Below are 18,232 nucleotides of genomic sequence, written 5' to 3' on the forward strand. Positions count from 1 at the left end.
ACAGTAAGCGTGCAAGGTACAGGTGGATGAAAAGTATCCGTTATATTTTTGTCGTTTATAATGCAGAATTTAAAAAAAAAAGAGAAAAGTTAGATTTTTAAATTTATTTCACTTTGCGATATTGTTCTTTTTTATGTGAATGTTAAAGGGTACATACATATTTACATTATTTGTGTTTTAGCATCGATCTTTTTTTCAGCAATAATATTATTTTTTATCCTATTGTAAGAAATTTTACTTGCAAGATTTATTTGGGAGACATTGGTGTCTGTAAACTTATTTTAACCATTCAACACATTTATTCATAGAAACAATTTTTATATTGTGACATTTTTGTGTTCTATCCATATACAACCAGACATGGTACCTTTGGAGGCAAAATATGTACATACACTGTATGTATGAGATTGCTTCTGATTTGTTTCAAACTGGGATAACAGCAAGATTTCTGTAGAAATACTAATTTCTACCTTTGCTACAAATTGTGGTTAATTTAAAGTGGTAAAACTTCCTAGAACGCAGTGTCATTTTGTTCAAGGTCATGGATTTGATGTAATTATTCTTTATTTGTTTGTTTGATTGTTTTGTTTTGTTTTGTTTTTTGTTTTGTTTTTGGTGCATGCATGCAAGCCTTCAGACTTTTATCATACATAAATGTATTTCCTTGACTACATAGTTTTGAATAGCCTTAAAAGCTACATGAAAGGCCAAAACAAATCCAGATTAATCCATATTAATCAGTAGGAAGAACTTGTCGCTTTCCTCTTGGAACATGGGTTCTCCTGTAGAATTGTTGTCTTCCTTGCATTGTATTCGTAGATATCTTGTAAATATAAACATGTAACTGCATAAACTAAATCTGGGACAAAGTTGGATTAAAAAATGGTCATTGAAATACAAATAAAATTTATATTAATCAATTTTAGTAATTTATAAACCCGTCCAGGATGGATTTATTTAACCTCGACAAGGAGAGCTTGAGTACTTCAGCAATATATTTTAGTAAATACGAGTTACAAATCCAATGTCCCTTTATAAACAACGTTCAACAGTAGCATTTAATAAAACTGTTGTCATCATCTTGAGCCCATTATATTTCCACCTGGGATCCGTGTTATCTCATATTTATGGCTGCAGTCTATGGAGGGAAGGAATAGCAAATGGAATTGCCAGCAATTATGATTGGCAGAGTGCCACAGATGTGCATCCATTACATGTTGATTATGTTTCTTCTTTCTCCTGTCTGTGTGTGGGGGTATTTCATGATGCGAATCTACTTAAACAGGGTCTGTGATTTATTTAAATGAAGATGTTTGTTGATGGATCTGTTACCGTTTTGATCGAAACGTTAATTTTGTAGTACAGTTTGTAATGCAGTACGGTGTACAGTCCATCAATTTAAACAAGAGAGTCGAGAGTTGTTTTTCAAATACAAATGTAAGTAGAGTGTTCTTTTTTAAATGTCTGATGTAGTGATAGTATACAGACCATGCACATGAAACTGTAATTTTGTTTTGTTTGTTAACGACATTTACATGAACAATGTACGTACATTTACATATACATGTATCAGGCATTCTCAGATATAAAATTGATAAAGTACACACTGCACACTCTCGGTAGATCAAAATTCAAATTTTCAGTTTTACATGCACTAATAAAGTGTGTGGTGAATTTGATTTTGGAATGTCATGAAAGAATAATTATTGAAATTGCATAGACGTCTAAGTGATGATTCAGTTGTACATGATGTGCTATGTTTTTTTAATATTTTTAGATTAATGATAGTTTGTTGAAATAAGGGTCATGCTGTGTGTTTTTAAAGAATGCTTCAGTATGTACATATCAATGCAAGTACACATGTTACATGTAGCATGTTCTAGTACAATTATAAACAGAAGGTGGCAGAGTAGACATTAAGGCTTGATGGTTAGAGTAGTATTAAACCATGAGATTACAGGTTCAAATCGGGTTGAAAGTGCCAATAATAGATTTATTGGATCGAAGTTCCATTTCATTTGATACATGTAGAAAGAAAGGGCCCCAGGTTTCCTTATTTCTATATTACTTTAATTTCCCCATAACATATATTTACCAAGTATTTACCAATAAACATGAAGGTTATTATTTTACAAGTGAAGCTCTTTTTTTTTGGCATGGTTAATACAAAAATATATAAAGAAAAACACTGTCATTAAGTTGTCTTTTTTTTTCTCTCTCTCTCTTTCTCGCTCTTTCTGTCTACTTTCCTATTTACACTGTACTCTGTACCCTTTTCTTTATTCAAATTCATATCTGTACTCTTAATTATCTCTTTTGTTCACCACAAATGCAATGTTGGATTGGATTGTTAGTAGTACAAACTGAAAAGAAAACGATGGTAATTATCTACAAGTAGTTTTCTCTTGATGGTGCAATTCTCCTGTGATAAAAATGAAAAAGGATTGGCTCGCATGTTCGCAATCTTTAATTACAGTTGTTTTATAAACTATAATAACTTTCTCATGTTTTTCATCTCAATTATTTTTGCAGACTCCTGTGATATAAATGGAACAAGGGTTGTTTAGGAGGTGTTCTTGGAGACATATTGGTGCTTTGAAAGTTCTTTTCAAAGTATAGTGAATGCTATAAAGGAAGATGGGAGCAAAGATGTTGCCAGATTTGAATGGATGCGTTGCTTAATTAAACGTGTCGCTGTCATCTAATGGGTAGTTACAATGCAAAACCAAGCACATCAGATGAGAAAGATCACAGCGTTCAACCAACGACCACTTCCAAGCAAACTGATTTTAACAACTCGCATCCATTCACAATCGAGGACACCTCGGACACCGACGGGGACGAGACTCTCTCAAAGAACTCAATAAAGAAATCCCCGTCACCGCCACCGGTAGTAAAACAGATCCCAAAATCGAGTGAGGCGGTGATGCAGGATGAACAACGCCAGCGAGAGTTGGCACAAGAAAGACACAGAGAAGAGACAAGGGCGCCCTCAAGTAGCTCGGGAGAGTCAGCCTCACCATATGGACTGTACAACCCTCTGGCAGCATCGAATGGAGGTCGGCCCTACCCTCCTGCATCGGCCTCCCCTGCTGTAACGGGCAGTGGCATGAACCCAGGATCGTTACCTCTGCTCCAGTACCCTGGTCAGTCGGCCCCACCTTTGGTGGCCATCAATCCCACTTCCTCGGCCGTCTTTGCACCCTATCCAAGCGCATTCACGTCTCCCGCTGCAGCCGTGTACACGGCGGGCTTGCATAGCAGCGCAGCCAATCCCAGACCTTACCATGGCATAGAGTCTTATTCAGCGATGCTTGCTAGTATGGGCAGTCAGGCGCAGCAGCATCTCCAGGGACACCTCATTCCAGCACCTTCCTACTTCCAGGGTGGCTACATCCCTGCACAGTACAACCCTCTATCGCCCCTGATGGCCGGGGTGATACCGGCCTCCAAGGGCATGTTCCCTGAGGGGAGCTACCTGCCAGCTGCAGTAGGTCCACACGTCTTGACAGGCATCCTTCCCAGTGGCCACCTGGTTCCTCCTCCTACAGGGCAGCACCCGGAAGCTCCTGGTGAGGATCGGGGTAGGTCCAGCCCCGAGGAGCACTACTCTGCATCCTCAAGGTACCTCGAAGTACGAGAGCAACAGATCCTCGAGAGCAGACGATTGGCTGAGATGCAGCAGTTGTCTCCCGGCAGTCAGGTGCATCGCAGCATCCCTGAGGCCAGAGTGTCGCCCTTTCAACAGGTCTCCCCCGTAGCATACAGAGTGGCCATGCCAGAAGCAGTTGAACGACTCGAGTCAAAAGGATCCAGCCCAGGATCTCTCCAAGCTAAGTCAGTGCACATTTCATCATCAAAGGTATGGAAATTTGTCATTTAAAACATCCTTAACTACTCATCTTGTATTAGCTAATAGCTTTGATTGCTGCAATCTTATTACATTTTTAGTAATGTTTTGATATGTTAACGTCTTCTAAATATTTTGTTTATAGTCCTTAAGTTGCAACACATTGAACATAACATTTTGCAGATAATTATTCAAACACTTTTCGTATACTCCTACTTCCCCCTCCCCCTCTCTCTCTCTCCCTTTCTCTATCTCTCTCTCTCTCTCTCTCTCTCTCTCTCTCTCTCTCTCTCTTTCTCTCTCTCTCTCTCTCTCTCTCTCTCTCTCTTTCTCTTCTCTTCTATCTCTCTCTCTCTCTCTCTCTCACTCTCTTACAATTCATTTTGCATTATCGTGCATTTGTGTGTACCTCTACGTTTGCACTTGATTTTCATTATTCCCATCATCTGTTTTATAAATCTCCCTTTATACTATAAATGGCAAATTGAAAATACACCTGTATCTACCAACGTTTGTGTACAAGGCACAATATAAACATTGGAGTGTAACCTGGAAGGAAACATGTACACACAGTGGAAGTGGAAGAAATTATATATTATTGAACATACCTACCAGGGGTGAATGCTCCCCGAAGGCTTTAGAAAGTACATTATAATGCAGGTCGTAAACAATATCGCATCCCATTGCGACATGGGGAGTAATTCTAAAGATGCGATAACCAGCCCAAGCCATGTAAAGCACAAATTACTATGAGTACGTGTTCTGCATTGATTCACATGATGGACAATTTTAATAGGACATATCTATTTCTTTCCTCTTTAATAATGCTCTCCAAATTATGATCGTGTCCATTTTACTTTTATGCTTGTAAGATTATTTTGTGTTCGTGATTACAATACATGTACGTTGACTAAACCGCATCTTGTTAGTGAAGACGACAGCTGTTTAAGTGCAATTTTTTTTTGCTTTGATTATACTTTTTAAGGTCATATCAGCATGATCTACTTTCTTATGACCTTTCAATGTCTTTCAAACTTTATTCTATTTTGAAATTCTTGACTTTGCATAACAGGAAACCAACCCGGGTCCAGTTTTATTATCACAGTTGTGTTTATTCTTTTCTTTTTTCTACAGATGTAGGGCAATTTTGTTGTCATCAGTCATATTATTTTTTCTTTCTGACACCTGTTAAAAGCTGTAAGATACAGTATGTTGTGAATGAGCATGTTTATTTGTGAATGAATTGACATACTTACATGTACATATCACAACTTTTGTTTTACATTAAAAAAAAGAACATTTATCTCATCTTTATATTCTACATGAACCGGTATGTTGTGGTACTTTGGGGGTAATGCTCTATTGTATAATAAGTGCACAGTTTGTCAGTGAAGGTGTTGAAAAAGGAGATTCCTTCAGGCCTTAAATTTCAACATTTTTAGGGCAAGGCCACTTTTCTGTAGGGCACATTCCTATATTACAGCACTAATGGGAAGAATTGGAAAGGGCACAAAAAAATCTCCAAGGCCAATGAGAGGGGCATTGAAACCAATCAAAGGGGGCATCCAAGGCCATGGCCTTGGTGGCCTTGGATTAATTTAAGGCCTGTACCTTTCTGGCTTTTAGTTACATACGGCTATAGATTATTCTTTTCATGACATTGTTTGTGATAACATGTTTTAGCATGATTGACAGTGAAAGAAAACGGTTTTATTGCTTTGACCGACTTGTTTGATTCTAGGATGTGATGCTTCACTGTTCAACCCCCAAGCAAGTTCTAGGAGGCGGTGACGTGGACTCTTCCCGGCAGGTGCAGCTGGCTCTGCTTCCAAACACCTTCTACTGTGGCTCGGTACCGGGACAGGCCATGGTGGCTACCACAGAGGGTACCATCCGCGTGGAGCTTCCACCGCCAACCGTCGGAATAAACATTGGCCCCAAACACGGGCAGCCGATGCCCAACCCTGGCATCCCCATGTCATCGTTACCCATCACATCGTCCAACAGCGGAGGCAGCATCTTCACCTTCCCTGGTAGCAGCGGTGGCCTTCCACCGCTGACCAGTATGCCCTCCACCATTGCCGCAGCGCCAACGGCGGTGCCCTACCAGGCGGCAACCTCCTCCAGGCACCATTCACCCACATACTCCGCCACGGTGGCAGGCCTACAGTCATGGCACCTCACCCCGCAGGTGCGCCCGACGCCATCGGTCAGGTTCCAGAGTCCAAGCCACAGTCCCGGCATGGTAGCAGGGCCACACCAAGATGGAGATCAACCTATGTCAGGTGAGATTTAAAATTCAGATCATATTTTCTAAATGCTAACCTTATTGCAATCTCCATTTTAATACTAACTTTATCAACCATTTATGTCTTCTATAAAACTCAAGCACTTGTGAGTTTGTTTTTAAAACATCTACATTGTACATGTACTAGGTAGGTGCAATACCTTTGTATAATAACAACAAATTAGAGGCCTATATTAGCTTAGAATGATAGGCACTTATCCTAAAATTAGAACTTAACTTTTTTTAAAGTTTATTGGGGTCGCTTGACGGTTTCTTGTACAAGGGTACGTGCCATGACATGTTCATATTACTGTCAGAAGATATTCAGTGAATGTTATGTAGGCAAGACATGTTTTTGGATATTATGGATAAGAATGTACTGAAGATAGCCTTGTACTAGTAGCATAATTAACATACATTTAGCTCGTGACCCAAAATGCACATGCCAAAATCTGACAAAATTTGGCTTGCATGTTGGCTTGCGAAATTCCCAGGAGCGGCGCTGCCTGACTCGCCAGCCAGCTCAGAGTTGTTGGCCGGCGACCAGTTCCATCTAGTCAATACTTGCACATTGCCACATGACTTGGCAGAGGGCAGCCCAGGAGGGGAAGCTAGGTTTATTGGGAGTCTGCCAATATTCGGTCGGTGGCTGGCCTGGTGCCGTTGTTGCTTGCGTGGATGTCCCATTAAATCACCAGATTAAATGTCCTACATGGGGGTTATTGTTCTGTTCTAACCGTGATGTCTCACTTGGTGACGTACATGGACATATTGTATGTGACCTGTTGAGTATACCTGTGGTATGTATCTTGGGACCGTTGCACTGTCTGTCAATGACTAATACAGCTGGTCGTATTGGGCAATTAATGTATTGTGCTGGGATATTGCAATCAATCCCTGATGATGTTTGTAGTTTGTCATATTCCTAGTAGCTTCATTGTAGTATGGTGTGTTTGGTGCTCTTTAATCATACATGCACTATTAAGTGTTTTTTTTTCTTCTTTCTTTAACGATTCAAGATACATACATGTACGTGTGTTTATGATTTCATAACTGTCATTTTAATCTATAGGTAAGGTACAGTGTGGCTGTTGAGGGGATAGATATGATTGTCCATGGTTTAATTTTCCTAAGGAATATATTATGTATATGTACATTAGTTGTCCAGGGTTTATTTTTTGTAAGAGGGGGGGGGGGGGGGGTCATTTAATTGCTAGTCATCAGGATATGGGAAGCTTGTAGTGTACCTGGGAAAAATATAAATAGATCAAATAAAGCCTTGATTTACATGTACATTAGATGTAGAATCGGGGATATGTTATTCAATTTAATACCTACAATAGCAATGTGAAACAATAAATCACAACTCTTTCTTGAGGTTTAAATGGAAACAAAATATTTGTTATATGGAAAGAAGGTGAGGAATAATGCTGATTACATACATCACAACCTGTTGAGTACTATCACCTTTCCAGTGACAGGTGAGCTAACAGGTCACATGATCCTTTCACATTGTTAGTCATATAAGAAATAAAGAGACATGAATATAGGGGTTTTCCCTCTGGGTAATGGGACATTCATTTGTTAGTGTTATTGATTTGTGGTCTAGTGCACACCCCCCTCCCTCATACACCCAAACATAATTTTTCAAAAGTTACAACAAGGGCCAATGCATGTACTGTCAAACCTGTCTATAGAGACCACCCAAGGGAAACATAAAAAGTGGCCTTTGTAGACAGGTGGTCTTTGTAGACAGGTTCCTATAGTACATGATTCAATGAGAAACCATTTTGAAGGGAAACAACAAATGTGGCCTTTATAGACCGGTGGTCTTTGTAGACAGGTGGTCACTAAAGCAGGTTTGACTGTATAAATGTCAATCTGGACTCCAGGAAAAAAAGTTAGTATGAAGCCCTGGTCATGGTGATCTCCTTGTGTGGCTCATCAAGCTCTCCCTGTATCATCCTTCCGTATGTCTCACAATCAACAATGATTCATGACGGTCACCAACAGACATCCAAGTTGACGTAAGGTTCACAGGACTGAAATTACACAAAGCGAAGATAGTTGGAAGCTGTTCTTCTTAGACCACAAATTTAATTCAGTCTTGTGCTCTCGTGTAGGTCTCGTAAATTCTCTGGAAAAGAAGGAGTTTCACATGATCAAATTGTTAGTCTCATAGGCTGTCAATTGTTTTGACCTTTGGTAAACTACCCTGTATGCTGTAGCATTCACCAATTGATCAAGATACTCATTGGAGCTTTATTTCATTTGGTCCAAATTAGTATCATCTTATTCTGACAGTTGATGCTGCCACCTGAAATAGATTGTATCACAAGAAAGGTCTTTAAACCTTTAACCAGGTACTTTTACACAGACTGAGCATACTTCTGGCTCTCAACAGTTTGAAGAACAGATGGGATTTTAAAAATCTGGATTTATATAGCGCTTTTATACAAAATACCATCTTTAAGCAGTTTACAGATCTTATTACCCCGGTCATCAGATTTATTCATGCACAATGTACACCATCTCCACTCTCTGGGAGTATTCCTTACCGTGAGGTCACCGTTTAGTGCATATATGGCAATTACTGATACAAAAGTTGTCCTACCAGATCCCCATTTCTCTCTTGGGTATGGAGTGGCAAATGTAGATTAATGCCTTGCCGAAGGACATTAGTGACCTTTGCATTTCAAGTCACATGCTTAAAGGCCAAGTCCACTCCAGAAAAAAATCACTTTCAATAGAAACAGAAAAACGTCAACTTGAAAAGCAAGTTCTTCATGTCATAAAAAATTCATATCTTTTTTATTAGTTATCCGATTTGGTCAAACTTTTTTGATTGGTTTGTATGATTTTTCTGCTTCTATTATAAGTAAGTTATTTTTGGAGTGGACTTGGCCTTTAAACCACTCGGCTATGACACCTCTACATTTATTCTGACTGACTCATCTGCTGTAATGTACCTGCATCTATCATCTAGTTACGGTTCAGCATTAAACATACAGCCATGAATCTGTCATCTGTCGTAGCTCGCATTGCTCGGAAAGAGATGATGTAATAGTTTCAAAATAGACGCAACAGTGTTGCAGTGACCGAAATCTAGTAGCTGAAGAAGCAGTGGACAGTATAATACACGAATGTAGTTTTGCATTCTTATTATATTTACACTTTAAGTGTATATGTGATATTCTATGGTATCCTGCATTACTATTGCATACATTTATCATGTTTGTCAAGGTATTTTGATATTTCATTTTAATAAAGACATTTTATAAATGTTATTGAAGGGTTTACACTATACATGCATTACAACTATTCATTGCTTACAGTATAAAGGCAATGTGTATACAATTTAAATTTGATATGTTCAAGTACCAGTATGCCATATTCCATCGTTATATACCGGTACATCCTGATGATAATAATGCAACATTTTCCATTTTGAGCAATTTTATGTTTGATGGCCTTCTGCTGTACTACAAACCAAACCTGTCTAGTAAGGCCACCCAAAGGAAACACAAAGATATGGCCACAATGCACAGGTGACCTTTCTAGACAGGTTTTGCACCACATGTTCCCTCCTAGATCGAGGCAATGTACATGTAGGTGACCACTATTTAAAGGTACTATGTCCCTTTTGCAGCCAACATCAAATTCTGTAGAACTTTGCAGGAATTATGAATATGTCATGTATGTCCTATCTGTGAAATTTAAATGTTAGCAGTGTCCTCATATTCAAATTATGCAAGGAAACCTGTTTACTTGCTAGACTTCACTGTCAGACACTGTTGAGTGACTGACTGGCTTTTTTTCTTCTTTGGTAATAACATACATGAAAAGAGTTGTAAAGGGTACATGAGCATTTGTCTACATCAATAACCCACTTCTTGTGATGGCCAAGATTAAACTGATTGAATCTTTGCGCAGCATAAAACGTATGACCATTCGGTACAATTGTCTGAAAATCAAGACTATTACTTTTGGGCTCTATAGCCCTAAAGTCGATTTGACAACTAATAGTCGTTATTTTCCCACTTGAAGACATTTTCAAGCCCCACCTTTTTAAGGAAGTTCTTAATTAGTGTTATCTTTCAAATGCAGTTGGAATTTAACTTTTTCAGTTTTTGGCCTGCAAATGGGACATAGTACCTTTAATAGACAGGTAGCCTTAATTTGACTGTATTACATTGTAGCTCAGAGGAGAACTACATTGTACATGAATGAGTATGTTGAATGTTGCACTTGCAAAAAAGTATTTTCATACATGTATCAATGGGAATAGATAATGATATCCTATGATAAAGTGACTTCTAATGTCTTTAAAAAGAAAAAGATATTTCTGAAGAGTATTTAACAGGATTGTAAATGGAGAAACTTCTGAATGTTTTTTACGAAGTATAACTAAATTATTCAGGTCCAAACACAATCGCCTTACTAGTACATGTATGACTAAGATTAATCGCCCTGTTTCTTGAAAAACAAATCTTATAATCATCACGTGATGAATGGAATCTTGAAAGAAGATTGTACGAGGAGAAAGTGTGTAAAGGAGATTTATCAGAAATAGTTCAATAATTTATAACATTTTGTGGAAAGCTGCAGGAGTGGGAAATCCCATGCCAGTTACTTATGAATATTTTAGCAGAATCAGCACCAACAAATCCTTTTAATTGTAGAATGAGGTGCTGCAGAGTTCATACACATTTAAAGGAGTGTTGTACTGCTGATGCTCCGAAATATTGCTTTAGGCTTTATTTCGTCATAGATAGAGGGTTAGCATTCAGGTTGTGATTGACTTAAGTTAATGTTAGAGTAAGGGTTAGTGTTAGGATTAGGGTTAGGCTTAGGTAAAATGTTTACGGGTCTACATTTTGGTATGAGGTTGAAGTTAAAGATTTGGTTAGTGTAGGACTTGAAAGAGATAATTGTGACACTCTTAGCCGACATACACGTTCAAAGTTCCCTCCACATACTTGTACAAGCTCTATGGGAGCGAATTATTTGGAGCTCTGTGTGCCCGTCACAACTATCTCTCTCAGTATGCTATGGTGTGGGATATCGACCATAATCAGTCATATAAACATAGTGTATTGTGGATTCTTACATTTCCAATACAAGGCATTCATATTCGTTATTAAATTGTTTATTATATTACTGGTACTATTATCATTATTGTTTTATTTGTATCATCATTATTGTTAGTAGTAGTAGTAGTAGTAGTAGTAGTATTATGTTATAGTTATTATTATTATTATTATTATTATTATTATTATTATTATTATTATTGATGTTATCATTAATGAAAATTATTTTTATTATTCAGATTAATGATTTTATTCTTCCTTATCTCAGACTTGGTACTCAACTGGTTAAGATGTTTTGTAGATGAAAACGCTTAACAAGGTAATTCACCACTACCTGAGATTGTCTAGGCACTAGGCAGTTGACAAACCAAATTCTGCTGACAATTTTCCAACAAGGAAAAAACAGTCGTCGATTTGGGGGATTTGCCAGCAAATCTTGAAATTCTAAATTTTGCTGATTGAAGATTTTGAATGGGGATGATGATGTAATTACCCAATGAATAAACTTCTGAAAGACAGTAGCTTTGGTGTTTTATTAGAGCAATAAAAATGATGGGGTATCCCGGATATGTCATTCTAGTTATTATTCCTAACTTTAAGTGAAGTCTTGTTTGATAGCGAGATCCCAAACCAATTGCCTATTTTATTATTCCAGCAGACTCTATGCTGCCCAAATCCTTTTCAATATTGTTTCCGATGCATTAGAGTTTATAAGGGATTGAGAGAATCCTACTTTGAACACTCCAAGGACTTTTACGTGACCGTCGCAATAAAGAAACAAGGATAAATTTCCCAGGTCAGTTTGTGGTGTATAAACATTGATAAAGTTATCTCTGAAATGCCAGTGGACAGATTCGTGCCTCGAAAATGCTGATTCTTCGTAAAGCCCTCCTGTTAATGAGTTTTTGTCAGCGTCAAGTAAAGATGACAGGAATTGCCTGTTACCCAAGAGATGCATAAAGTTTCTTTGGTTGGATCCATGTCATATCCTAAGTGGACTTGCGTTCACAGAAACGTTGGAGGAAAGAAGCATGAATTGAAGTCCAAAAAGGTGTCTTTTTGTGTCTTGAGCATTGTACCGTTGTACATGTACATGTTAGCTATCAGATTTTAAAACAAATTATCACATCCTTTCCAGTATATTTAATACATTGATTTATAGGATAACAGCATTTCTAGTTTGCATGAAATTACTTTTTGCAAATTTTTGAATATTCAGCAGAAATTATTTGAACATCTATGGATAAATTGTATACTGTGCAAAAGAAACAGCAGTACATGTCAGTTTGAAAATTTCAACTTTTTACTTGTGGAACCCATGTTTGTATAGTGCTATTTAGGTAAACCCTGTCCGGGGCCTTAAATCATGTTTAACGAAAAGAAAACTTAGACCATAGACTAACTTCTTTTGTTAAACCCTGATTCGAACACAAACCTAAACCCAGTGTCAGGTTTATTTTTGTAGTAGACTACAAGCTTTTAATGGATATTGCCTGTTACAAAAATAACAGACCATTGCCTTATTGCACACTACTGTGATACCGAGACCTTAGGATTTGTATGAGAGGCAGGCTAAGTTTACTCCTTTCAGCCAATTCTACTGGTACCGGAAAAGCTCTCCAGTTGCTAGCTTGTACTTGTATGTTTTGATCAAAATAGAATGATGGGATGATATTGAATTGACCTTTAGTATTGAACATGTTAAAGATGTGCTGGGATCTGGAATGAGGGGGGTGGGGGAGAGGGGGGGGGGGCTCAATGTGATTAATATGAAAGGTATATACGCTCGGTAAATACTCATGTCAGAAATAACGCTTTTTGTATTTTACCCAGTTTTTGGCTTATGGTAGGTGAAATACTTAACCAACTTTGGTATTCAGTTAAAGCTTCTGGCTTAGTTTTTTTAACCTAAGTTTAAGACATCTCCCTATTATAAACAGACTTGAACCTTTTTTTAAGGGCTCAATGGGATTAATATGAAAGGTGTATGCTCGGGCCGGTATTCATTTAAATACTCATGTCAGAAATACCGCTATTTGTATTTTACTCAGTTTTTGGCTTGGGTAAAATAATTAACCAACTTTGGTATTCAGTAAAAGCTTCTGGCTAAGTTTTTTCACCCTGAGTTTAAGACATCTCCCTAACAGACTTGAACCTTTTTTTTTAGGCCTTGATTGGCAGACACAGTTTTCATACGCCTTCATCATGGAGCCGTTCACAATTTTACTTATTGCGGCACATTAATTGCTCATTATTTTAGATTGACAATGTGACGTCACAATGCTTATCACTAAGTATTTAACCTTAAAGTAGGCTTGCTCGGATGTGATCTAAATACTAGTTTAAAAGACATATTTCTGAGCCAAGTAAAATACAAGCTTAATCCACAAACTGAATTGAATACGGCCCAATAAAGGCAATTAAAGAGAGAGAGAGAGAGAGGGGAAAAAAGAGAGAGATAAAGAGAAGAGAGAGAGAGGAGAAGAGAGACAGAGAGAGAGAGAGAGAGGGAGAGGGAGAGAGAGGGAGGGAGAGGGGGAGATGTGAGATAGAAGTTACTGAGGCAATTAGAAAGGGATTGGAAATAGACATGCAGGGATTCAAAAGTACTACCGGGTAGTTATATACCGTAAGTTTATTGCCATGACACAAAATCCATTGAACTTTACAGTGGCAAATACTTTTTCCCCAAATGAATTGTGTGCAAAGAAGTTTATGATTAAGTTTAATCACGGCATTTGTTTCTAGGAAAACATACAAAATCAAAGAGGTAAATTACACATTTAACATGCTATATGAATCATTTTACATTGCAATAATCTTTTATGTTTTTCATAAATGTTACAATAGATTTATGTAAGGTTCAGATACTTTTATAGCAATAATAATTATAGTTATAATATGTCTTGTTTACCCAGGGTATAGCCTGATCAGTATTGATACTGTTCTGACTTTGCAGTCATATTATTACCCTGACATTAGCCAAGCTACCATGATAAGGTGCTCAAGTTTCAAGGAATTTCTTAGACCGGGTAAGGGGTAACCAATTACTACACCTGGGTTGAGAGTGTCAAATGTAGATTAATATCTCCCCAAAAGGTATTAGTGCAGCAGCCAGACTTGAACTGTGAACCATGTGATTAAAAGTCTGGCAACCTATCCACTAGACCATGACACCTCTGCTTAAAGTTTTTAATTGAAAGATGTCCAAGGTTACTTAAACATCCTAGGACCTCCCAAAGACAGAAACCATGATTGCTTTGTGTAATACCACTGTATAAAAGTATTGTTCAACATAATTAGTAACTACAGGGTGTAGTACTTTAATTGAAAGAATAGTCGTGCCAACAATTTTTTATGAGTGAGCGGGACTTTTTCTTTCTTTCTTATTTCAAAGAAAAAGGATGTTGTGAATGGTATCGTGTTTTGATCGTTCAGAATCACGAGGTCAGTCCGAAACTGTTGGTTAATTCCCACGCAGCAGGAGGCTGCGGTTTTGTTTGTTTCATGTGTCTCTTGGTATGAATACTGTAAAGAAAAATTATGAAATATCGTGTTTGATTGGATAATCATCTATATAGAAATATTTTTCTAAAAGAAATGTTAACTAGTAAAAAAGATTACTTATTAATTTGAAAGTGTATGACAAAATTGAATATGACATTTAGAAAATGGTGACACTATATTTTACTATTTAAATGTGATAACCGCATAATTACATCATGTATTATTTCACGATTATTTGATATTAGTTGTGTTTAGTTCATTAGAATCAGTAATTAATATAAAGATTACTAAAAATATTGATTTCTTTTATTCTTGTATGTATTTATAATTTGTAAAATGAAGTGTATGAGTCTCTGGACTTTTTATTCAGTATGTTTTTATTTACAATAAACCAGAATTGAATTGAATTGAATTGAATTGTTAAGAATGACGAGGTCAGTCCGATACTTTTGGTTAATTCCCACGCAGCAGGATGCTGCGGTTGGTTGGTTTTGTTCAGTGTTTCACTTCATAGGAGTACCGTAGTGTAGAGATAAATGTTGAATATTCCAAAGATGTTTTTTATTGAGATTAGGCCAAAGAAACTGAATTGCGAGTTTCCCGTCACATTTTCTCAGCTCATAATAAGGCACTATTTCAACTATTTCACTATTTAATATTTGCAAGATCTCTTGATGTTAATATATTCATAATTTTTTATATTTAACAAACAATTTTTTTATGGAATTTTTCAAAATAATGAATTATTTTCAGATTTTTTATCTCAAATGCGGGCGAAATATCAATATTGAGTTATAAGGGCCTTACAAGTACTCTGTATCTTTTCCAATTTATTCAAGCAATGAGCCATTATTGTCAACATGTAAAGAGGTTTTTTAAAATGCTTTAGTCTCATAAAGGAGGCATAATAACCCTGTGATTCTGTAACCAGGAAGATCCGGGTTCAATACCATGCACGAGTGCCCATTAAAAATTAAAGCAGTGATCCTCAGTTACAAAGTCTCTCATTTAGGACTTAGAGCTGTAGGTTTCGTGGTTGTCAGGTACAAAAGAAATACAATTTACAGTAATGATGTTTAGCGTGTGTTCACAGAGTAGAATTCACCTCAGATATGTAAGTGTTTACCGTTCAATTAACACATTTCAAGTTTAGACAATATTTTGACATTGATGAATTAATTGGCCCCTCACCCTCCCCCACCCCCTCTATCTATCTATCTCTCTTTCTCTCTTTCTCTGTCTCTCTCTGTCTCTCTGTCTCTCTCTCTTTTACTCTTTCTTTCTCGAAGTCAGTCTTCATGTGAGGGCTGCTTATTCTGTATTAATGTTAGTATTTGTCTTGATTAGATGAGAAAGGGTTTGAAGCCAATTTGTTCATCCCCTAATGTAGTTTGAATGAAGCAAAAGTGACCTTTTCTGTTTCATTATTTGTCATCATGACATACATGTATTGTACTCCGAAAAATAATCCTCTTTGCATTTTTTTGCATTTCTATCTCTCTCTGATTCTGTATTTGTCTCTGTCTCTGTCTCTGTCTCTCTCTATCTCTCTCTCTCTCTCTCTATGTCTCTCTTTTTCTTTCTTTTTTCTTTCTCTCTCTCTCTCTCTCTCTCTCCATTTATTTGGTAATGTACATTAGCAATACATTGATTGCAGGCCTACTAGTACTACGTAGCCAACAATCTAAATTCAGGTACTGACCATGTACATGTATATTAAGGTACTTGTAGAAATGTCAGTGAATCTACATACTTTGTATTCTAAAAAACAGACATTAGTGATTTACAATCAAAATGGACGGGCATGAAATAGTCATAGTTAGACATTTTCCTCTCTTTTTCATTGTTGAAAATCTCAATTTAAGTGCTTTTGGCAGATGATACCATCTCACTGCATATCAATGTACCCGGAAATAAAATACGCATATATTGTAAATTCAGTGTGATACGATCATATGGATACAAGATGAATATGACTCTATGTGTAATCTTTTCACATGCTACATGGTATTTTTCTTTTCATTTTTTCATAATTTTTGTAAGTGGTGATATTGGTTAGTCATTTAATCCAGGGCCCCGTTGCAAAAAACAAAAAACCATTGATAATACTTTACCATTAAAGGTAATACAAAGTTTTGGGAAATTTTGAAAATTTGGTGGATAATTATTCTTTACAATTTTCAAATAATTGAATATCCCTGTGGATGTATTATAAGCACCAGAAAATTTAGCCCCTAAAACACTTCTGCTTTCGAGAAAAATGAAATATCAAAATTTACCGGTGCTCCCGGTAGATTTTGATAAAATTAGGATCGCATATGCTTCCAATATGTTCATTTGAACAAAAATCATGACCCCATACCAAAACTTTGTATTACCTTTAATGGTAACTTCCATGGACACTTGATTTATTTGGCTGTTGAATGAATCTGCCATTGTAGTTAATATTTGACCAATTGTAGTCAATGGGTATCTTGTAAGAGGTAACTCCCTCAAAGCTTTAACAATATTAGTCAGATAATGATGACAACATTTCATGATCTGCTGTTCTTTGTATCTATTTTGAACTGCTTGTACGTAAGCCAAGTTTGGAGAAAGGCATGGTTAATGGTTTTGGACATGTTGCACAAGTTACTACTTAAATGTTATTGCTTTCGACTGTAGCTCTTGATTACTAAATTATCTGATATTTCCCATCGGGTTTAATACAAGAATCTGGTCTCTATATTATTTTCATTTATACCAGGAGCTACTGATGTTCATCACCACCATCCTCCCGGGCACGCAGAGACCACTAGGACTTCCCCTAGCACCCAGCACCACCCCTCTCCCCATCAGCTGCATCCCCACCACCCCCACCACCACCACCACCCTCATCACCACCACCATCAGCGCCACCCCAAGGGGGGTAACCCCGCACCCACTGCTTCCCCCGTTTCAGGTCCTCCTCCCCTTCACCAACCCACGAACACCCTGCCATCTTACTTCACCCGCGGTTCCATCATCCAGCTGGCTAACTCGGTGCTGAAGCGGGTGGAGGACCTGACCACAGATGACTTTGTGCAGAGTGCCGGGAGCACCGAGGGCCTCAAGATTGACTCCAGTACGGTTCTGAGGATAGACGAGGAGCCGCACCGGGGTCTGGCGCTCATTGGCTTCCTGGTTGGTGAACACAAAGCTCAGGTAGGTTCATTTGGAAAATTCCCGACGGCATCAAAAGCTAGGTACCGGGGATGCCAGTTTTCAGGCAATAGCCTTAATTCAGGCCCTGGCGTGTTATTTTCAGACCATAGTTTAGGTTTTTTTTTGTGTACAAAATAGCTCATTCTAAGTGATTTTAAAGCCCTATAATCAATTTTGACTGGCATCCCTGAGGTACACTGCAATAGAGAATCTGTGGATAGAGCAGTTTCTTGTGGAACGGAAAGTTCTTGTGTTTGAAATTGAAGTGGTGCATCAATTCCCTTAGATCTTAAGGCCTTAATCATCAATCATCAA

General features: G+C 37.6%; 1 protein-coding gene across 2 annotated transcripts in view; it reads left to right on the forward strand.

Annotated features, from left to right (window-relative positions):
- LOC585064 (ataxin-1) overlaps positions 1–18,232 on the forward strand; it is a 33,288-nt gene that overhangs the window by 8,500 nt on the left and 6,556 nt on the right. For both annotated transcript variants that reach the window (XM_030975906.1, XM_784905.5), the window contains 3 exons: positions 2,533–3,862; positions 5,592–6,135; positions 17,481–17,917. In XM_030975906.1, coding sequence (XP_030831766.1) covers positions 2,705–3,862; positions 5,592–6,135; positions 17,481–17,917 — 2,139 coding nt within the window. In that variant the 5' untranslated portion in view covers positions 2,533–2,704. The remainder of the gene's footprint in view (positions 1–2,532; positions 3,863–5,591; positions 6,136–17,480; positions 17,918–18,232) is intronic.

This window comes from Strongylocentrotus purpuratus, unplaced genomic scaffold (assembly GCF_000002235.5).
Source record: "Strongylocentrotus purpuratus isolate Spur 01 unplaced genomic scaffold, Spur_5.0 spur5_scaffold_8, whole genome shotgun sequence".
Lineage (NCBI taxonomy): Eukaryota > Metazoa > Echinodermata > Echinoidea > Camarodonta > Strongylocentrotidae > Strongylocentrotus > Strongylocentrotus purpuratus.